Source organism: Eupeodes corollae, chromosome 2, assembly GCF_945859685.1.
Source record: "Eupeodes corollae chromosome 2, idEupCoro1.1, whole genome shotgun sequence".
Taxonomy (NCBI): Eukaryota; Metazoa; Arthropoda; class Insecta; order Diptera; family Syrphidae; genus Eupeodes; species Eupeodes corollae.
This window is the reverse complement of record NC_079148.1, coordinates 20744495-20769150: the sequence shown is the minus strand read 5'-3', so window position 1 is coordinate 20769150 and position 24656 is coordinate 20744495. Positions and strand designations below refer to the sequence as shown.

At 30.6% G+C, this 24656-nt stretch overlaps 2 protein-coding genes across 2 annotated transcripts in view; one reads left to right on the top strand and one right to left on the bottom strand.

Annotated features, from left to right (window-relative positions):
* Positions 1-24656, top strand: part of LOC129944334 (40S ribosomal protein S14a) — a 252630-nt gene that overhangs the window by 136978 nt on the left and 90996 nt on the right. The gene's annotated exons all lie outside the window — the stretch shown is intronic.
* Positions 485-16525, bottom strand: LOC129944331 (alanine--glyoxylate aminotransferase 2-like). Its single transcript, XM_056053688.1, has 4 exons — positions 16120-16525; positions 15228-15346; positions 1843-2077; positions 485-1779 (listed from the first exon to the last, which is right to left on the bottom strand). Exons 1-4 carry the CDS (start codon positions 16206-16208, stop codon positions 771-773), a joined length of 1452 nt encoding a protein of 483 aa, XP_055909663.1. The 5' UTR covers positions 16209-16525; the 3' UTR covers positions 485-770.

The window sequence follows — 24656 nt, the reverse complement described above, 5'->3', positions numbered from 1 at the left end:
CATTCAATCTAATAAATCCTAATTACTTCATAATTTGTTACTTTTAATTGTTAGAGTTTTGAATAATCAAAAAGAAATGGTTTTGAGTTCATGGTTTTTGGATTAGTTACAAATTGGGTTATGTGGGTTTAACGATTAAATGAAAACATTTAATTTTTCAAAAACGTTAAAAGGAGCCACTGATGAATAATTAGCATTGGCGTCGATTCCTAGCACCCGGGTTATTGGGTTGGCTCGCTTGGGGCTTAGGACGCTTTGGGTAATTGGCTTGACTCGCTTGGGATTTAGGATGCTCTGGGTAATGAGGGGTTGGTTTGCTTGAGTTTCATATCTTTTTATGGGGCCTTAAATTTTAAATAGCCCCCCATTTTCTTTAATCCGGGCCTGCATGTGCAAGTCCCTACAGTAGATAAGTTCAAATTTAAGTCACACGCTATCACGACAGTTCTTGCGGGTTTGATCTTCAAAAATAAAATTAAATAAATCCATTGTACCGCATGCATCATACAAAACCATTTTATTATTAATTACTGTTATATTTGTTTTATTATTAATAACTTTTGTATATATTTTTAACAATTTCCATTTGAAATCTTAAGGTAATTCTAAAAAAATATATTAGATTTCAAAAATATTTTTTATGTAATGTTTTCTAAAAATTATCATAACAATTCTAGATACTAGAACTAAGACCACCTATGTATATATGTATACGTATATGTATGTTTAAAAAAAAAACCTTATAAAGGCCATAGAAAAAGATAAACAATTTAAAGCGACTTAATCAGCTGCTCTCGCTTTTCATGTAAGCTATTATTGGGCATACTACAACTTGTAACATTTCCATTCACCAACGGTCTACGATTCTTCTCCAATTCTGATAGACATTCTCGAAAACCAAGCAAAAATTCATCGGCATTTTCAATATTAAACACCATTGGAGGCTTTAACTTGATGACATTGTCACGGGGTCCATCAGAACTGACCAAGATCTTATGAACATTCTTCATTCTATTGACAACCCAATGTGCTGATTCAGTAGCTGCTTCGCGACTAGCCTTGTTCTTGACCAACTCAATGCCAACAAATAGACCGGTTCCACGAACATCACCAATGCAATCGTACTCGTAAGTGAGTGCTTCGCATTGCTTGAGAAGATATTGACCAACTTTTAAGGCGTTCTCTTGTAAATTCTCTTCATCAATAACTCCCATTACGGCATTAGCAATGGCACACGATACCGGATTACCTCCGTATGTATTGAAATAGGCCACACCTGTGGCGGCAAATGAATCAGCAATCTCCTGAGTTGTTACCACAGCTCCAACTGGGTGTCCATTACCCATTGGTTTAGCGACGGTAACTATGTCTGGGACTACGTCTTGCATTTCGAAGGCCCAATAGTGTGATCCCACTCGCCCGAAGCCAACTTGAACTTCGTCCAAAATACAAACTCCACCTGCAGCCCGAACAGCATTAAAGACCCGTTTAAAATAACCCTCCGGAGGAATGATCTGCCCACCGCAGCTTTGTAAGCTTTCAGCAATGAAACCAGCAACGCCTTTACCTTCAGCTCTCAAACCCTCAAGGATCGTATCAATGTCTTTGGCATAAACCGAAGCCATGTCTTCGTTAGGATGATCCTTATCCGCATACTTTCCTCCATAAATGTCTGGACAAGCAGCTACATGGACAAAATCAGGCTTATTATCACCACCAGGTTGGTTGAACTTATAGGGAGAGATCTCCATCACCGATTGAAGATGACCATGATAGGCACTGAATAAAGAAAATATATGTATAAATTTAAATATTCTTTGAATGGAAGACTGTTAAACATACTGGTCCAAAGTAATAATGTCCTTCCGCTTGGTATGGTTCCTGGCCAGTCTTAATGCCAAATCATTAGCCTCTGATCCAGAATTCACAAAGAAGCACACGGTTAATTCGGAGGGCAACTTGTTTGTCAGATTTTGTGCACACTGAACCAATTCATCATGCAAAAAGCGGTTGTTGGTTGATAATGTCGCCATTTGAGAGCTTCCAGCCTTCACAACTTTTGGATGGCAATGACCAACTAAAAGAAACAGAAATAGAGATAGAAATTAGGAAAGTTTTAACAACAAATTAAGTTCAAAGTTAAAAATCGAATAATGTTAAAATCATATGAAATTTTAAAAAAGAGACTGGGATGCGTCCCACACTGATAACTTCCCGTCCCGTCTGTCGATTTGTCCGATTTTTATAAAAAACGGACTGTTGGATTTTTATATAAAAATTTTTGAATATCGAAAACAATATTTTCTGTGAAAAAAAATAAGTTTAAAGCCAATATTTTTAATTTTTGAAAAGCAATTTGAGTCGAAAGTAAATTTTTACCAAGTTTTGTGAAATTTTGTCTATGTTTTTAATTTTTTGTACAAAAACTGTTCGCTTTTTTTCAAAATTTTACTGAATGTTAACAACATTATTTTTTGAAAGTTAAAATCAGTTTAAAGCAAATATCTACAATTTTTGAAAACATATTTGAGTCGAAAATCAATTTTTACCAACTTTTATACATTTTTTGTTTAGGTTTTTATTTTTTGTAAAAAAAAAACTGTCGATTCGATTTTTCTTAAAATTTGTCGAAATGTTGAAAACTATATTTCTTATAAGCAAAAATTTGTTAGAATCTATTATCTCAAAGTTTTGAAAAGATATTTGAGTCGAAAATCAGTTTTTATCAACTTTTATTAATTTTTTTTTTAGGTTTTTATTTTTTGTAAAAAAAACTCTCAATTCGATTTTTCTCAACATTTTTCAGAATGTTGAAAACAATATTTCTTTCAAAAAATATAATTCTTTGATATCACGTAACAATATATTATATAAAATTTAGTTCAAGTCTCTAGCGTTTTTGGTTCGTAAGATATTTATTGTTAACCAAAATGTTCACCTTTTTTTCAAAGTGCTATGGCAAAAAAAAACCACCCACGCAATTTCCTTAAGAGCCCTTTCTGCATCTTTTTGGCTTATTATCTGTATAACAAAATTTATTTAAAATCGATATCTCTTCTGGTTCTTGAGCTATGGACGACGAAAAAACGTCGCGATCGTACGAACGAACGTACACAAGCACACACATCTTTCTAAAAATCTTTTAATTCGACTCTAGGGACCTTGAAACATCGGGAAATGTGAAAATTTTCAATTTGACAAATCGGACCCATTACAATAACTTCCTATGGGAAGTTAATAATGACATTTACAGTTGATTTGTTTTTTTCTTTACTTTCCATTGGGCAAAATTAATTGATTTATTTATAACTTCAAAACGCAATTTCGATTAAACGGATTCTATTAAATTTTATTGTGAAAATGTTATTTTATACAAATTATGTTGTATAAAAATAATAATAAATACAACAAGCTCATCTTTTTTTTCTAAAATTCATCGAATGAAAACAAATGTATCTGAAAATTTGACAGATTGATCAAAACAAATTCAAGTGACAAGTAAGAATGCATTTAAGGTAAATAATTAATCAAAATACAAATTTACCAATGGAAAACGCCATAAATGTCCATATGTCAATAATAGTAATATTTGTCAAACATTACTATAATAATATTGGGCAGGTTCAGCCAACATAAGGGACTTCACTTGCAGTCAAGTTCATTCTTTAAACGTAAATTTTAACCGAGGCAACTAATTAGTTTTTCAAGCGTCATGAATTTCAAATTCAGAACTTTACTTCGCAAATCTCTACTTTAAGTCTATAGTACCTACAAAAATACCAACAAAATTACTGTCTTCAAAAAACTCCTCAGGCAAGCCACAACTGCACCACGATTTGTATTTTGTATTGTTAAGTAATATTAGTTATTTCTTCTCCAAATTGACAAGAAAACAAAAAGCATTAAATAAAGTTGTGCAGAAAGTAAATAAATCATAGAGTAATAAAGTTCAGCTTTCAGTTGAATGAAAAAACATTGTCAACTGTCATTTTGATAGAAGTAGACTTGACTTGATAGTTAGGGAGATTTTTCTTGACTAACTTTCCAGTCAACTTTCCAATTAAGTTGCCTTAATTGGAAGGTAATTTTTTGGCAGCTGGCCCATCAGATACTAGAAACTTGCCTAACTTTCAAGTCCCTTATGTCGTCTGAACCTGCCATTATTTTGATTTTGAAAAGTCTCCAGTAATTTTCACTTATTTATAAATAAACTTGCAAAGATAACCTATAAAGATTAAATAGTCTATGCACAATCTATTGTCTCCATTTTTATTAAGGTCATCAACTGTTTTAAAACACACATAATTTTAAGTCAAAAATATTATTATTATTTCAAATCGTCCTCCGACATCACGTTTCTAATGCATGTGTACTTCACGCGCCTGCGAATCGAGATTATTTCAAAAAGTTTTATGTGTTTTTCGTTTCTTTGTGTTTCTCTTTTGTTTCAGAATTAAAATTTATTTTACCACAAAATCAGTTAAATGTTTATCGCACACACAAGAACAAATTGTGGAAAATTTGCTAAAAGAGTTAAATCTTTCTATCTACAAATGTTAATAGAATTCTCAAGTCTTAACTACCAATTTATCAGTTTGAAGTATTTGCCTTGGAAGCTTATCGCTTTATTTTAGATTTAGTATGAATGGCGGCAAGCCGGTTTCTATGGTTTATGGTACTAATATATTTATCAGTGAGATTAGTTAGTATATTAATAAATATAATGAAAACCACTCACTCTCATAATTTGAATTAAGTTGTACTTTGAACTAAACTTTTTGTTTTTTGAAAATATGAAAAATTCTAGATTACCTATATTTTGTTCAAGTCATTTGATTATCCACAAGGCCAAGCGTCATTTTTTGAAAAATCAGAACACTTCAAATACCATTATTTAACAGTACTAGACATTACTCATGTCCTCATAGTCACAACGGGTTTATTTGCTTAATGAAATGACTACATAAATCTTATAAATCTGACAGTTCTACTCAAAAACCACCAATGGAATTTGATCTTAGTAGACCGAGACCCTAAAAGTGACGTTTAATAGCATGTTGTATTTACATTCAATTGTTTATACCAAACCATTGCCGACTCATCGATATCACCTAAAGACTTAAATTTAACAGTTTACTATCATCTCAAAAAACCTTTGATTTTAATAATTATCTAATAAGGAAGTCGGAAAAAAAAACTTTTATTTATGATTAGAAAAATTAACATTAGAAGATTTCGGTTCAAATTTAGAAAAAAAGAGATAAGGAAATAAGAAAATTTGGGGAAGTTTCCGGAAACCGACTTGCGAATCTCCCTTTTTGTATTTTGTTCGATTCCTACATGATCCAATATTGTAAATGGCAAACATTCAACATAAATTATGAAACTTTAAAAGACAACTGAGCTTGACAGGTGTCAAATGGCAGTGCTACCAACTTGAAACCAAAAAATTAATAACGTTATAAGATCTTAGGAAAAATGAATGTTATTAATATTTTTTTAATACAAATAATTTGTTTATTTTAACAGCGTTTGATTATAATTTTATATGTGGTTAAGTGGAAATTCAAAACAAGATTAAAGTTACGCTATTTAATAAGAGAGGTTTTTTCAATATTATTAAAATTTTGATATGTAATTAATGTTTCCATTACATGTCATCATTCGAGAGTATAGACACCAATTAAAATGTAATAGCTACCTTAGACTTTACGTTAAAAGTTAAAATAATTTCAACTTAAATTTTTAAACATTTATAATAACTCTATTATTAAGATTGTAAGGGACCGGTTACAGCTATCAGTAAAATCCATCAGTAAAATGTTTGTTTTAAGTTATACTAAAAAAATTTTCTGAGGCGCGAAGGCTCAAAGTGACATTTAATTTAATGACATAAATTTACTCATCAGTAAAACATTTCAGATTCCTCCTGTTTCAAATTTTACTGATAGCAATAACCGGTGCCTAAGTGAGAAAAGACTATCAATTAATTAAGAATAATAAAAATGGCAGATGTTCAAATGGTAGAAATGTCACAAGCGTCCACGGGTTTTTTTCAAAACCAACCTCTGTCTATCAACTCCTACTCTCACCTCCCCGTGGTGAACATCGGGTGCCTAGTACCTCAACTGGAGATTGGGTTCCAACCCCAGTGGAAAGTTGTTGGGGGCAGCAAACGAGAGAGGTGGGGAGAGGTGTTTCCACTAAGGCACCTCTTCTTATCCAGACGGCAGCGGAGGTTTTTCCGAGATGGAGTCAACGGTGGCTTCTACAGTTATAGTAAGATTGAACTACTTAGTGAACACTTTATAGGGCTTCTTCAACTTATTGGAGCAGAGGCCTATAAGGAGCGGTTTTATTCGGCTCTATACTTAGGATCTGGGCCATCCAGGTTGAGGGTTGTGCCGTCGGGGTGACTTCCTGGCCACGTAAAAGCTTTCATAGCAGCGAAGTACCAACAAGCCTCGGATACGGACGGATTTACTGTTGACAACCTACGCAAACGAGTTAAGGACAACGAACTTCGGATATGCACTTGGAATGTTAGGTCCCTTAACAAACCACGTGCGGCCGAAGAATTAGCAAAGGCTCTAGACTGCTATATAGCAGACATCATCGCCATCCAAGAAATATGATGGGATGGGCGGGCAAAAAGAGGATAAAAAACTGCGATATTTACTATGGTGACTGCTACCACGAAAACCAACAGCGCTTATTTGGATGCGGCTTCGTCATTGGAGCCAGACTTAGGCAAGAAGTCTTGAGCTGTAGGTGCATCAATGAGCATCTCATGACCATACGCATCAAGGCTAAATTCGGCAAAATTAGCCTGATATGCGCGCACGCTCCTACAGAAGAGAAAGGCGACAACACTAAAGATATGTTCTTCGAGCTGCTAGACAAAACTTATGAGCAGTGTCTTAGCTACGATATTTAAATACTCCTGGGCAATTTTAATGCCAAGGAAGGAAGGGAAGACATCTCTGGTGGAATAATCGGGAAGAACAGCCTGTACGACAACACTTCAGGCTCATAGATTTTGCTGCGGGGCGAAACGTCATGGTAGCCAGTACGCGTTTTCCACACCTCAACATCCACAAAGGAACTTAGACTTCTTCAGATCAATCTACCGACAACCAGTTTGACCATATTGCGATCGACTCTAGATACTCTTCCAGGATCATGGATGTACGAACTTTTCGAGAAGCTAACATCGACTCGGACCATCACTACCTCGTTGTAGCCAAGGTAGAAGAGTCGAGAGGAGCGCCGACTTCTCAGAAGGAAAAAAAGAGGGCATGAGAAGCGTGCGGTCGAAGATGTTGAGAGGTTTAAAAGCAGGAATGAAGTTCGAAAGTTTTATAAACAGGTGAAACGAAATTCACAGGTACATAAACCTAGAACCGAAGGCTGCAAAGACGAAAGTGGAAACATCATAGTGGAACCGCAGTCAATGCTGAGGATATGGAAGGACCACTTCTGAAGACTGTATAACGGCGAAGACGAACCGAATTCCGCTGTCAGGCACGATGATCCATTCAACATAGAAGACGAAAGGCAACAATTCCGTCCTCCCAAATTGGACGAAGTAAAGGTTGTCATATCTAAGCTGAAGTCTAACAAAGCCGCTGGAGCAGCGACACCCACCATCTTTTCATCGATTTCAAGGCCGCATATGACAGCATCTATAGGGACGAGCTGTATAGAGCCATGTCTTGTTTTGGCATCCATGCCAAACTCGTCCGTTTGTACAGGAAGAACATGGAGAATTCACGCTGCTCCATAAAGGTTGGAACAGGTTAACAGAACCTTTCGATGTCAAAAAAGGTTTTAGACAAGGTGATGCGCTGTCATGTGATTTTTTTAACATCGTGCTTGAAAGAATAGTGCAGAGGTCACACCTCAACACTGATGACATGGACATAATCGGAAGAACTCAGCGTGATGTCAGTGGGGCTTTTGTGAGTATTGAGGCAGAGGCGGCAAAAATGGGTTTAACTATTAATGAGGGCAAAACAAAGTACATGCTGTCGTCAAGAAAGGACATACAACACCGACGTCTTGGTCAAAACGTCATCATCGACAGACGTAACTTTGAGGTAGTCATGGACTTCGTCTACCTAGGCTCCGCTGTAAACGCAGATAACAACACCAGCGCTGAGATCAAACGCAGAATAACTCTAAAGTCCTCACTCGAAGGACCAAAGTGTTGCTATATAAGACCCTTATCATCCCCGTCCTGCTATACGGTGCAGAAGCATGGACTATGACAAAAGCGGATGAAAGAACCATGGGTCGGTTTGAGAGAAAAGTTCTTCGTGTGATCTACTGTCCCGTATGCATCGAAGGGGAGTGGAGGAGAAGATGGAACAACGAGCTGTACGGGCTGTACAGCAACGTAGACTTAGCCAGAAGGGTAAAAGTCCAACGACTAAGATGGCTGGGTCACGTAGAGCGCATGGAAGCCAATGCTTCGGACAGGAAAGTCTTCGAATCCGCACCCACAGGACAGCTCAGTAGAGGAAGACAGCGGATCAGTTGGCGCGCACAAGTGGAAGGTGACCTCACTCAACTTGGAGCGCGAAACTGGAGACATCTAGCTAGGGACCGAGCTAGATGGAGAAGTTTGTTGAGTGAGGCCCTAGTTCACACAGGACTGTAGCGCCATCTTAAGTAAGTAAGTAATTAATAAAAATGATATGCGTCACAATGATGTAACAGAGGCCAAATTCCAAAAATTTAACACATGGAAATGGAATAGTGATAGTTCGGAAATAAGATTTGACTCAATATAAACACATTTTTTTTTCTCTCTTAAATAAAAAAAGTTAGTTATACTTCCTAAACAAATATCAAATTGCTAAAACAGCGTCTTCAACGTAATCACTACGTTTCAAATTAATGTCAGGTAAATAACGAAATAATTCAGAACTTGACTTTTGTTTACATACAAATTCATTATTTTAAGAATCTTTCCAATAAAATATTTGTTGTTTTCCGTAGAACACAAATCCGCCACAATTTAAGTCATTGGAAAATTCCAAAGAAAAGTATTGATACTTCTAATGCTTTTTAAACAATTATATGTTTCTCAATAACGTTAATTATACTTATTGTTTTTGGTTATTTAAAATAGATTCATTACAACATAATAATGATCGAGTTGATATCAATTTAAAGAAAAACGTGTAATTGAAATTTCTATTATTGCATGCTTGCAGTCTAAGAGTGATATGACCTTCACCTTTGATACAGATGACAGTTCTTTATTTAGTGAAATTTCTCGACTGATGCAGAAAAATAAACAAACAAAAAAATCGTAAGGGGCGGATTTACAAATGCAATAATTAAAAGCACCTTACGCATATGAAAAATAAATAGCGAAATGTAAGTTGAGTTTTGACAGCCTTAAAGACGAATGTAATAATACGAACAAAAAGAATCACAAATTTAGTTAAATACAACTGACAAATAATTACAAATGTATCAACGTGTAACGAACTTTTTATAAATCTAAATAAGTACCGAGTAAAGTTCGTTGTAACAACCAAAACAAATTAAGAATACCGAACTCTTTCTTACCGTATTGAGTTTTAATTAATATTGAAACAGTTATAAATAGTGACTTAAAATAGTTTTTCGATAAGAGGTTTCATAGTCCTACTCAGCTGTCATCTTTTGACTTTTGACAAGTAAAAACTTCGCTGTTAGTAAAAATGAAACCAACATGTTTCACTAACGAATTGAAACTGTTAAAATTTCCTTAAAAATCTTTTGCAAGAAAAATTCAGTTTCTTCAGCATGAATTTCTCGAAGAGGTGAATACATTTAGAAACTGAAATCTTGTGATTTAACAGTTTAAGACTCGACAGGCGATTCAAGACCTGAAAAATAGAGTCCGTGAAGTTATCGAAAACATAGAATAACACAGCAGCAAATGTGAGTGTTGGTCATGGAAAATTTCATGAAAAGGATATGATGCTGCAACACAAACAGAAGAAACGTTTTTTAAAATAAGAACTCTAATTTTGAACCCCTATAGAAACAACTTTCTTATTAGCCGTTATAAAGTAACGAATATCTGCCTAAAAAATAACTAACGAGTAATTGTCAATTTTTCCATAATAAGTGACGAGTAACAGTCATTTGTAACTAGGATGAGTAACTAATAATGATTATTGATAAATATTGAACGCTTTCAATGAAAAGTTGTAGTTTCTTTTAAATGACATATGAAGAATAAATTAACAAACTCGTCTCTTAATGACAAATCCGCTACTGACTATGATTGTTTTCAATTTTCACATCAACAAGATGTCAACTTCAATGTGATAAGAAAATAGCACTAAAACTATAAATATCGCACAAAATAAGATGTTCAATTGTTTAAGCTGATAACAACATGCCACAGCGTAGCATGTTCACGTGAAAGTCATTTCTGACATGTGAATTGTGCAGACGAACGTCTAAACGTAAGAAAAAGTCACAATTTAACTTTGGTTTCAGCTGTTCAAATTTGATCTAGTTAAATGCTAAGTACTCAACTTGTACCAATAAAATTTTATTGTTCTTATAGTTATTGTTGTTGTTGTTGATGATTGTGGAAAGCCTCGCTTGTCGTTATCAATTTAGTTCGAATGCGTAATATTATCAATTCCCGACAGTAGAATGTTTGCCCTCTTCAAAAAATAGTGTTATGTCTTGTCTGGGGGCACGGCTGCTCGGGACGTTATGTATTTATATAAAAATAAAAATTAAATGAGTGGTGTGTACTTTTGTAATCTTTATCACGTGAAGCTCACGAGAGGAAGATTTTTACTCATTCAACTCTGTAATCTTTTGTTTCTTTTATTGATTAAAATAAATATTTGAAGTGATTGTGTGCGTACAGACTGTCACTAATCACGTTTTCACTTAAAACGACCTATGAACACATCTTAAGTGTCATGTTTTAAAATATTTTATACTACTTGTCGTATTGCGCATTGTTATCTGTTTGCTTTGTAAGCAAATCACTTTAGATTAAATGTTTATTATTTTATTAATTGTATAGATATTTTGATTATGAGATCAATTTGTTTTTAATCATATTACAATATCAACAAAAAAACGTGTTTTTTCGACTTAAAAAAGTCAATGCACGTAGAAAGAAGTGTTATTGCAACGAAGTGAGATATCAGAATTTGATAATGATGGTGCAGTTAAGAAAATAAGACGCATGTCTACCATAGTTATATGTCAAATTGACGTCTTTTATAATATTTTTAAGAAATGATAATTATGTATATTTTAAATACTTTTTTCGAATGATTAAAAACATTGAAAATTACGTTTCTTCTGCTTCTGAATTCAGAACAAATGAATAAAACTGTCATTTTGACATTTCATTCAAATAAAACTGTCATTTAGACATTTGATTAAAATAAAACTGACATTTTGACATTAACATTAAGTATTGATAGAAGAAATGGTTAAACCAGTCATTTGATGACATTAAACTTATGTTTTATACCCGTTCTTGGTGCTTAAGTATGAACATTTCATACTTTTAACAATGAAAACTAGCTTTGTGTCAAAAAACTTGAATCAACTGTCAGTTTAATATGACAGTTGCTCTACCAATAGCAAAAATAAATAATTGTTATTATAAATTTCCCATAGGAAGTAATTGTAATGGGTCCGATTTGTCAAATTGAAAATTTTGATATTTCTCGACATTTCAAGGTCCCTAGTGTCAAAATAAAATATTTTTAGAAAAATGTCTGTGCGTGCGTGTGTACGTAGGTTCGTACGTCTGTACGTTCGCGAGGTTTTTTTCATCGTCCATAGCTCAAGAACCAGAGGAGATATCGATTTCAAATAAATTTTGTTGTACAGATAATAATGCAGAAAGATGCAGAAAGGACTCTTAAGAAAATTGCGTGGGTGGTTTTTTTACCATAGCAGTTTGAATAAAAGGTGAAAATTTTGGTTAACCCTAAATATCTTACAAACCAAAAAAGCTAGACACTTGAATTAAATTGTATATAATATATTGTAACGTGATATCAAAGAAGTTAAAAAGAAAAAGATCCATTTAACGTTTTTTTTTATAAATAAAAAAAACTGAAAACAAAATTTGGCACCTCCAAAATTTTACGACTTAAATATGATTTCATCTCCAAAACAATTGTGTGCAACGAAGAATAATGTTTTTGACATCTGATAAAATTTTGAGAAAAGTCTAATTGACAGTTTTTTTACAAAAAATTAAAAACCGAAAAAAAAATTAACAAAAGTTGGTAAAAAATGATTTTCGACTCAAATATCTTTTCAAAAATTTGATTTAATAGCTTCTAACTAATTTTTACTAATAATAAATATTGTTTTCAACATTAGGGCAAATTTTGAGAAAAATCGAATTGACAGTTTTCTTGCAAAAAATAAAAACATAAAAAAATGTATAAAAGTTGGTAAAAATTGATTTTCGACTCAAATATCTTTTCAAAACTTTGAGACATTGTCTTTAATTTACTTTTATCTTTCAAAAAATATTGTTCTCAACATTCAGTAAAATTTAGAAAAAAATCAAATTGACAGTTTTTTTTACAAAAAATTAAAAACCGAAAAAAAATTAACAAAAGCTCGTAAAAAATGATTTTCGACTTAAATATCTTTTCAAAAATTTGAGATATTGGCTTCAAACTTATTTTATTTCAAAGAAAATATTGTGTTTGATATTTAGTAATTTTTATAAAATTAAAAATAGTACGAAAATTTGGTAAAAATTGATACGAGTACATATAGACAAACTTTTAAGCAAGACAAACCAACAGACAGGATGGGAAGTTATCAGTGTGGGTCGCATCGTAGCCTCTTTTTTTTTATGTAAATGGGGATATAAATTGGTTTTCATTATTAAAACCAACCATTGTAATTTTTTTGCACATGTCGTTTATAGCGATCATTGAAAACTTATATGTCATTGAAAAACTTTTCCTAATTAAAATCCACAGAAAATTTTTCGCTGACAGAAATCTGTCATTGGATCTGTGTCAAATTGAAACACGAATTAGTGGAAAAAGAGTTTCAGTCCGAAAATTGAAAAATTACTTTTCGAATTAACATATTTTTCTTTAAAAAAATTCTTTGAGTGATTCAAAAATTTTTCCCGATTGATTTCATTGATAATTATAACTGGACTGTGGCCCCATTATTATAATAATAAATTTAAATTAATACGGTCTATTTTCTATTATTTTCAAAACGTTTTCAGAACAGTACAGCCTTTTAAATATCTTCACAATGACATCATTTACATGCAATTGATTTCACATAAACTCATTTTGACGTTAAATCGTTTTCTTTCTTTTTCACGTTCTTATTTTTCGTATTTGGCTAGCTCAAAACAGAATAGTTCTATGTGAGATTTTGCCTAAAGCGCGAGTCAAAACGATGAACTGTCAATATGAACAACATAAATAAATAGGCCAGTACCACCACAACTGAGTTCCACTGAGAACTAAGAACTCTCAGAGATTTTATAAGTAGACAAAATTTGAATCATATCATTTTCACGTCAATCATGAATATTATTTACTTGTCATTTAGATTGTTTTCTTGCGGGAAAAAAAAAACTAGAAGTTAAAAATATATTTAAATGACTTCACAAGGTTTTTATATTTCTAGTAATTTTGTTTAAATTGAATTTAAGAATAAACTTATACCATACAAACTACAAAGTGATTTTATTTACAAAATAAATGATGATGGTTTTTGTTCCATTAAGTTGACATGAAATGTCAGTCACATTAAAGTGGAGCAGTTCTTGAAAAATCAAAATGATCGGAAAACAAATTGAAAGTATTCTTTGTTAGATTAACAACTTAGAGATCTGTCAATTACCTTACAATATTGTTGACGTACGTTATCTACTGAATTGTCAATCCATGATTGATTGATTTTGATTGATTGAATTTTTCTCAAAGTTGCAATTTTAAATGTCAAATTGATTGTTTGTAAAATGGCTGACAATTGTCTTGTCAAAAAACTGCGTGTTCATACGATTGGTAAAAATTTGAATATAAAAACATAATTCACGGTATAAAATTTTCATTTCTTGTCAAATATAAAATAATAAATTTCTGTTTTTAATCTAACGCCCATGTTCCAAATTTCGATCGAAAGTTAATTGAAATGAAATTGCAAGTTCTTCAATTCGATCGATTTCGAAAACTTCGAAATTGCTTTGAACTGTCAGAACTGAAGGATCATTGATTTTTATTTCGTTTCTGAAGTAAAATGTTTGCTGTTTTGAAGATGAATGCAATATTATTAAAAAATTTAAGTGGAACAAAGGAAGCAGAATTTAATAGAAAAAAATAAGAAGACGAATTTTGCGAGACAAATCAAATATATTTTATTTGCATGACACAATGTAAATATGCTAGAATTATGTAGAATTGTTCTAATAAATAAAGTAATTTTAGATCAAGCAAAGACGATTTTTTATATGTTCTAACGGAAATTGAACCTTTTATATTACCTTCATTGATTTCTTCAATTCAAAAACTTGATGCACCACTCCAATTCCTAGCAAAATGAAGCTATGAAACTTCAATTCACAGAAATACAAAATTTGATTTGAATGCGTTCAGAAAATGAGAAAATGCAAAAAACCGAAATACAGAACATCCATTTGCATGTTCGAAAATCAAATTCACGATAACGAATTGTGGAACACCCAAATTCACTTTCGCAAAGTGTATTCACAATAAGTGAAATGCAGAACATGGGCATAAAAGTTTATTTTTCGACGAATATACACTTTTTTGATATACTTTTAAGTCTCCACAAATAATCCTTCATTTGGAGACATTTTTTGACAGCTGATTTATTTCATTTGCAGGGTGATATACTCAAACATGCTTTTTATTTTATATTACACTAATTTTTTGAAATATGTATATACTAAGTATTAAAGATTTTTAAAACGTGATCAGTCTAAATGATTTTTTAATAGTTTCACGGTTAATTCATCAAAACCAAATTTTAATTTTCGTTTCATCCTTCTCACGTTATCATTGCAGAAGTATAATTATCAAATTTTTGTCATTCAATTTTTTCCATTGAACTGATATTTGTTTTCCAAATTATTATTTTTTTTTTCAAATATTTCAATTCAATGCACAATCGAATGTTAAATTTAAATATATAAATATTGATAAATATGATTGATAAGAACTTACCGTGGGCTACATTATTAATACAATCCAAATAACGAGTGCCTTGTTCGTCAAACATATATTGACCTTGACCACGTACTATCTTAAGTGGATCTGTTCTATAAAATAGCTGGCACGCTTTACTGAAATGTTAAAATAAAATATATTGTTTATTAGAATTTTTAGTTGATAAATCATATCATTTATAAATAAAGAAAGATTAAAAAAACAAAAGATTTTAAATTTATCTCATTGCAACAGTTTTCACAAGAAATATTAACTTTTCAAAAAACAATACAAAAATAAGAATAACTGATTCCCTTTTTCTCTTCCAAGTCTTGCAAACGAGATTCGAACTTGCTGAAGGATACTTGAAAATATTGCGCCTTTTTCATACAAATTACGAAAACTCGACTGTAATTTATTATGAACGATTTTCTTTTCTGACTACAAAGCATTTCAAAAAACTATTATTATTTTATTAATTGTTGTTTTTTAAAACAAAAAAAAATGTTTAAACAACGTAAAACGTACGTGATTCTGTAACACTTTATTAATTAAACACAATTCTAAGTAAATATAGAAATCTACGTTGCTAATTTTTCATAACTTCCCCAAGACCACCTCATCAAATCCTTATCTAACAAATTTACACCTAAGTTCATAATTCATATGAATAAATAATCTTTTTCAGATGCATTTTTCAAAACAATTTCAAAACAAACAAAAACAGCATTTTAACCTTGCAACAAAGAAAGTTTAACCTTGAATGGAAAATAAAAGTTCAAGGTAACCATTAGAGTGTATTACCATATAGAAAACCTACACATATAAAAAACACGTGTAATAAGGATGCTTGCAAGGATTCTCAAAACCTTAAGTTATTATACTTTGTATGAATACTTATTGTACTTACCCAATGTGTTTATTTCGTAGCTTTATTGTGTCGGATTTGCACATCTGCTCGGTGGCAGTGTTTTCGTTGTTTTCTTGTGCATATGGCATGATTTAAATATATTTTTTAAAAAATCAACAATTTAAAAACAAAATGTCAGACACTTTTAACAAAATAAAATAATTATTTTATTTCCAAAAGAAATGAATCTTAACGATGATAAACGTTAACTGCAACACGAATCTAATCAACAACTGTATTTGTACTGATTATGTTGCAAGTGCAGAGTAGATACTTTTCTATGGGACCTGTTTCTTCACTAGCCAGCCAAAGATAGGTTAGTTGCCACTGATCTGAAGATTCTCTCTGCGGACGACTATAGATACCTCTAGGGTGAACAATACTTTTCAAATGTCGAACTGTCGGCATTGTTCTATGGTTTTTATCACAATATAACGGTTGAGTGTGTGCGCTATCGCTACACCACTCACTTGCGTGTATATAAGGGTTGTTTTTTTTTATTTTTCTGTATTGTTGTTTACTTTTTTTTGAATTTAAGTGGAAAGCTTTTTGTTTATAAAACAGAATTTTTGTATACAGGAGGCACGGCAAAAAAGTTTTATAAAATGTTTATAAGACTTTTAAAAGTGTTGCCATTGTAGAAATAGATTGGTACAATATTTGTGAGCATATGTACTGATTCAAAATAAAAAGTGAAGATTAAAACTCGTTTTAAAAATTGATGAAATGCCTTTTAAGATAAATCGTCAAAAGGATAATACCTTCAATAACACCGATCGACAAAATTATGATTTTTGTATGGTTTCCAAACAAAGCAATGCCTTTTTAAAAGATAAAAATGTCCTGAATTCGAATCTCAGCTTTTTAAATTTGTCTCCACATCAGGTTTTTAAAATATGCTATTCTTAATATGCTAAAGACAACAAAAAACGGTTTTTTATTTATTTGTTTTATTTTGCAAAGTAAAATCTCACTTTGTTTTCGTAATTTCTCATTTATTATGTGATATTTTAAGGTCCTTCATTTGACACTATATGAAGTCTTGGAAAACCTTGAATGTAATTCCATACATTCTTGAATAGTTCTTCTTTGATTTCATTTTAAGTGCTGATACCCTTTTTTAACATCATAATTTTTATATTTTTAACTTTCCATATCTTCCCTCCATCCCTGAAATTACTCCCTAATTTATTTTATTTATAACTTCCCATAGGAAGTTATTGTAATGAGTCCGATTTGTAAAATTGAAAATTTTGACTTTTCTCGACGTTTCAAGGTCCCTAGAGTAAAAATAAAAGATTTTTAGAGAGATGTCTGCGCGTGCGTGTTAATGTACGTTCGCACTTCCGTACGTTCGCGACGTTTTTTTCGTCGTCCATAGCTCAAGAACAAATAGAGATATCGACTTTAAATAAATTTTGTTACACAGATAATAATGCAGAAAGATGCAGAAAGGGCTTTCAAGAGTTTAAACTAGTTTTTTTTTTAAATTTGTTGTCAAAATTGAGTAACATTTTGAGAAAAATCGAATTGACAGTTTTTCTTACAAAAAAATTAAAAACATAAAAAATAATTAACAAAAGTAGTTGAAAATTGATTTTTGACTTAAATATCTATTTAAAACTTTGAGATTTAGGCTTGGATCTAATTTTATCTGATGAGAAATATTGTTTTGAACATTTAATACATTTTTTTTTTAAAATCAAATAGAAAGTTTTCAAACAAAAAATGAAAACCTTAAAAAACATTTCTAAAAGTTCGTCAAAACTGATTTTCGACTCAAATGTCTTTTTAAAAATTAAGAACATTGGTTTCAAACTTATTTAACTGACATGGAATATTGTTTTCGACATTCAGGGAATTTTTGATAAAAATCCAACAGTCGATTTTTTCATAAAAAACTAAAATCTTCAAAAAAAACAGCGGTTCTCGATATCACATAAATAATAGAAGATATTGACTTTAAATCAATTTCATTTATCCAAATTGTATTTGTTTATATAAGAAATAAAAACTTTTTAGAAATGCTGCTAAAATTGGTAACAATTATTAAACGACTAAAAAATCTCGTCACCAATAATAGATTTTGAAAACAAACTATTTCACCATATGCAAAATATTGTTATTAATTTTTAAATTTCTTAGTTATAAGAAGATAAGAATAACTCAATTGACAACTTTTTTAATAAAACACGAAAACCTACAAACCGTTTAAGCAAGACAAATCAACAGACAGGATGGGAAGTTATCAGTGTGGGTCCCAGCCTCTTTTTTTTCAATATATTTCAAAAACTTGATGTTGACCAAGAATTGCTTTTAGACCCTATTACGTTTTTCTGTGAAGATTTTTTTCAAATAAGTAAAATACTTAACATTTCTAAACGGAATATCGAAGTAAGTTATAGTAGATTTGGAACTTTTCGTAGCTAAAAAAAAACCTAATATAAGGTCTTTTCGAATTATAAAAGGTTATATCTCAAAAACCTAGCATAATTGATTGGTTTTAAATTCGTGATTGAACCAAAAGAATCAAAAACCTTAGAAAAAGTATATTTTGATGATCAAAAATGTATAATTTTCAAAAAGAAGTATAATTTAGTTCCCTCTTAAAAAAACTTTATTCACCAGTGCAATCAGTGACCAGTAACATATTATTACAGTTAAAGAATATTATTAAGTAAACTTACCTGAAAATAGTGGATGTGGAGACTTTTTAGTGACTTTAGCAATATTGAATGATCGCTTGGATATTTATTTAATAAACATTTAGCTTCGCAGATAATGGCAAGTTTATCATAAAATCAAAAAAGAGCAACTTATAATACTGAGTATTAAAATCTCAACTTTTATTGTTTTTTTAATTAATTATAAATTTTTTCATATCATCTGTTTCGTTAACAAATTACTGTCGTATCAATTTGCTTTCTTGAATCTATGTTACTACTGTTAAAATTTAAACAAGAAACAAATTGCACATAAAGTGACAGCACTGTATTGTAGCAAATTCCCCAAGGTTTATATGTTTTTTTTTTTGTTAGTATGATAAGATTAAGCTTATTAAGTTTTAATTTTTAATCTTTGAAGCTTTTTAAAAAATAATACAAATTGTGCTAAGAAAATTGTGCATACTTTTAAAGCTTTACGTTGTCTTGGATTTTAGTCAATACATAATGTGAGAATGATTTGTTCAGTAAAGTTGAAAAGCACAGTAAATTAATATTTACAATTTAAATATTGTGTAAACTGTTAATTAATTGTATTTAAACCAATATGACTTCCATGTGAAAATTAAAAAAGAGTAATCAAAACACTTTAAGTGCAAAATCCTAAAATAATTTAATATAAACTTAATTTCATATTATCACCACCTATTTAAAAAAAGAGGCTACGATGCAACTCACACTAATAACTTTCCATCCAGTCTGTTGATTTGTCTTTCTAAAAGTTTATAGGTTTTCGTGTTGGGTTAAAAAGTTGTCAGTTGAATTATTCTTAAACATTTTAAAATTACCAACAATATTTTTCATATCAAGAAACAGTTTAGTTTGAAAATCTAGTTTTGTTTTTTGATTTGATTTTTAGCCGAAAACAATTTTTTACCAATTTTCGTAGCATTTCTAAAATTTTTGTAAATTGGATGAATTAAATTATTTTCAGAGATATCAAGAACCGAACATCAATTTTTACCAAATTTGCGTACTATTTCTTGTAGATTTTATTTTTTTATGAAAAAACGGACTGTTGGATTTTTTAAAAACTACTGAATTTTGAAAACAATATTTTCTGCCAAATAAAAAAGTGTCAAGTTTATTTATAATTTTTGAAAAGCTATTTGAGTGGAAAGTAAATTTTTACCAAATTTAAGGATTGTTTTTTTTTGTAAGGTTTTTATGTTTTGTAAAAACACTGTCAGTTAGATTTTTCTCAAAATTTTACCGAATTTTGACAACAATATTTTTTAAAAGACAAAAGTCGTTTAAAGCTAATATCTCAAAGTTTTAAAAATATATTTGATGCAATAACCAATTTTAACTTTTGTTAAATTTTTACTTAAGTTTTTTATTTTTTGTAAAAAAAAACTGTCAATGATATTTTAATCAAAATTTTACTGAATATTCACTACAATATTTTTGAAAAGATAAAAGTAAAGTGTAAAGTTTAAAGTCAATATCCCCAAGTTTTGAAAAGCTATTTAAGTCGAAAATCAATCTTTACCAACTTTTATTGATTTTTTTTGTTTCAGTTTTTTTTTTTTGTAAGAAAACTGTCAATTTAATTTTTCTCAAAATTTGTTCCTATGTTAGAAACAATATCTTTTATAAGCAAAAATTAGTTCGAAGCCATAATCTCAAATTTTTTAAAAGATATTTGAGTCGAAAATAAATGTTTGCCAACTTTTATTCAATATTCTTTTAAGTTTTCATTTTTTGTAAAAAAAACTGTCAATTTGATTTTTCTCAAAATTTAACTAAATGTTGACAACAATATTTTGTAAAAGATAAAAATAGTTTAAAGTCAATATCTTAAAGTTTTAAAGAGTTATTTGAGTCAAAAACCAATCTTTACCAACTTTAATTGATTTGTTTGGTTTAGGTTTTTTTTTGTAAGAAAACTGTCAATTCGATTGTTCTCAAAATTTTACCATATGTTAAAAACGTTATTTTTCGTTGCATTAAATTGTTTTTCAGATAAAATCCGTTTTGTATTCGTAAAATTTTCGGGGTGAAACATTTTTTTTCAGTTTTTTTTTTTTTGATTTATAAAAATATACGTTAATTTGATTTTTTCCAAAAATATATTTGTTTGGTATCACGTTGCGATATATAATAGAAAATTTAATTCAAGTCTCTAGCGTCATTGGTTCTTAAGATATTTAGGTCTAACCAACATTTTCACCTTTTTTTTTTAAACTGCTATGAATAAAAAACCACCCACCCAATTTTCTTGAGAGCCCTTTCTGCATTATTATCTGTATAGCAACATTTATTTGAAGTCGATGTCTCTTCTGGTTCTTGAGCTATGGACGACGAAAAAACGCCGCTTACGTACATACGTTCGAACGTACGTTAACACGCACGCACAGACATCTTTCTAAAAATCTTTTAATTCGACTCTAGGCACCTTGAATGTCGAGAAATATCAAAATTTTCAATTCCTATGGGAAGTTAAAATTAATTTTTCATTAAAAAAATAATAATAATGTTGTAATTTAGAAAATATTTGTACTAATACTTAAAGAAATCCCGATTTGTTGATTACCTTGGAAATGTACAACGAAGCTGTAATAATAAATTGAAGATATGTGTCTAAGGATTGTAAATAAGGCGTTAGCACAATTGGGTAGGACCGCACCAAATCATGAGATACATGATTTTTTTGATCGTGAATTGCAACGTGACCAGGAGTTCATTTCTAATGATTTACGTTTATTTGTACAATCGAATAGAATCAAATTAAATATTCAACAAAAACATGTTTATCAAACAATCATGCAAGCCGTTTCCAACAATACAGGTGGGTTATATTTCTTGGATGCACCTTTTGGTACAGGCAAAACTTTCATTGTATCATTGATTTTAGCGACTATTCGATCTTAACATAAAATTGCATTGGCATTTGCGTCTTCGGAAATTGCTGCTACATTATTAGAAAGTGGTCGGACCACACACTCTGCATTAAAATTGCCATTGAATTCTTCGCGAAATTCTGCTATGGCAAAAGTTCTGCGATTAACGTCAATTATTTTATGGGATGAGTGCACAATGGCGAACAAAAAATCAATAGAAGCATTTAATTGAACAATGCAAGATTTACGCGGTAATCAACAGCTGTTTTGGTGGTGCTCAGGAGAATTTCGTCAAACATTGCCTGTCATTCATCGATCAACACCTACTGATGAAATAAACACCTGTTTGAAGTCTTCAGTTAATTGGAGATATGTTCAAAAATTAGCAATGAATATTAATATGTGTATTCACCTACATAGCAACTGCCCATGATTTATCAAAACAATTGTTAGAAATTGGTGATGGCAAAATACCAATTCTTCAGAATTACAGAAATCATGATTGGTTGAGAGAACGCACAATTTTAGCACCGAAAAACATTCATATCAATGCCATTAAATTTCAAATTCAAGCGAAACTGTCAGGTGTAGTCAAGACTTATTAACTGGTAAATCAAAAGAAGAAGGGTATTTGATACCGCGTATCCCTACGGTTCCAACTGACATGACATTTGAATTCGAAAGATTACAATATCCTATACGTTTTTAATTTGCGATGTTCATAAATAAGGCCCAAGGGCAAACACTTCACGTTTGTGGTGTCAATTTGGAGGAATGATGTTTTTCACTTGGCCAACTTTATGTTGCCCAAAATGGAAAAACTAACTAACTAAAAATATTGGTTATCCAACTGTCTTAGACTAACCCATATCGACCCACCATAGTGAGAGTAACCAATTGTTTTTTAGTTTTTAATTTTAACTCTTTGCTAATAAATATAATAAAAACAATATATCATTTGGGTCATAAAAATAGAAATAGAATATATTAAATAGCTAGCAATTTAAAATATTTTTTGTCTGAATAAATTAACTTAATAATCATTTTTTTAATTACAATGCATTATACGTAGCGAAGCACGTACTGAACCGCTAGTAAAATATAAAATTGCGATTCGAAATGTTTGCATTAACTCAAAAATACTATTAAAAAAAATATAATTAGAAACAAATTTCTTCCATAAATTAAAGTTATAATTACTTTGCTAACTTGAATCTGTTATGCATTAAAATATTTTTGTTTACAAAACAACAACTCATAGAGCCCAGTTGAAAATAGTGGACATTATAAAAAAGCGGAAAAATGTGAACATTAAAAATAATAAGTATATATGTACCTATATATTAAACAAGTTCAATATTTCTTTCACTAAATTCAAACACAATTAAGATAAGAAACAGAAACAGAAACAGAAACAGAAAACTCTTCCTTCAAACAAAAATAGGGAAGTTAAATACTCATTATCATTACCAATTAGCAAGAATTCGAAGTAGCAATTAGTTTTAAAGAAGGGAAGGGAATAAATTGCTAAATCATAAACATCAACAAAGAACTAATCGATATTAAGTTATGTAGTGTGAAAACTTAAAGAACGAAGAATTTTCTTCAAAAAATTCAAAATAAATCTACCTGCAAGGCAATAAAACAAATTAATGGAAAAGTACCACGACAGTTTTTATCAATGATCTTGTCAACGTTAAACATTTTTTTTGTTCGAAACTATGTTTTACTAATTACCTGAGATGTTTATAATACTTGAAATGTATGAAAATATATTAAGGGGCCTGGAAGCAATTATACAATGCAAATTTCTAAGAATCGATAGTCAATTTTTGACTTTCTCAGTTTTCGACATCACGTCGTCGTAACACTTGCAAAAAGATGGATTTTATGGGTTAACATTTAAATTTTGGAAACCATAATCTAGGAATCACGTGTGTAGCTATTATCTAAGAAATTATTATGTTTATTATAGCGATCATAAAATCAGTACTATCATTGTCAAAAAGTTTTTTTCAAAACCTTCTTTTTATATCAAAACAACAAAATATCGTGACTATTTCATTTCTATTTTTCTATTTTCAATTTTCGTTAAGTAGTAAAATTGATTCCCCAAAATCTAGGGCAATATTTTTTCCTGTTTTAAGTCTTTTCCTAATTTAAACTAATTTTTTTAAGAACATACAACAAACTGTATTCGTCACATAACAAATGAGAAGAAAACGTTTTATTAAAAAAAGCTTTACATTTTTGAAAATTTAACATAATTTCAATATTTGCCTAGTAAATTAGTATATTTTTAATTTCACATGGAAAGTAATTGTTTTAGACTTCAAATATTTGATGGAACCTCGAGTTTGAAGCCTTACAGAATTTTTTGTTAACACAGGATAATGAAAACATTTAAATAATCGGGGATCTAAACGGTCGGATATGGGAATTTCAAAACACACTTTTTTGAGTGTTGAGTATCTCTCGTGTAGAAGAAACTCAGTTGATAGCTGTACGAACTGGAATGGTAATTACTTAATCGAGTTAATTGAGGATATTGGGTTTTTTGTCTTGAACGGAGTATCAAAAAGTAAAGGTTTCTCTGTTATCGATTATTGCCTAGCGAAAGGTGATTGGCTTGATATTGTAAAAGATTTCAACGTTATCCCTGCTAACTATTCATTACATCTTCCCATTTGTGTCTCTTGTGAGTTTAAATCCCAACTTATTAATTTTCAAGAACAAAACTATACCAGTTATTTAAAATTGCGTTGGATTGATAATCGATCTTTCGCTATCACTTGAGAACACAATCAATGAATCAACTAAGTCTACTATTACAAGCATAAGAAATTCAAGTGTCGCCTAATCAGTAAACAGAAGCAGTTTTTACAAGTGCAGCTGGTATGATGATGCCTGTAGAAAAAGCAGGGAAATATCTGGTTGAAACTCTTTAGGAAAACAAATAACTCATCCTTGA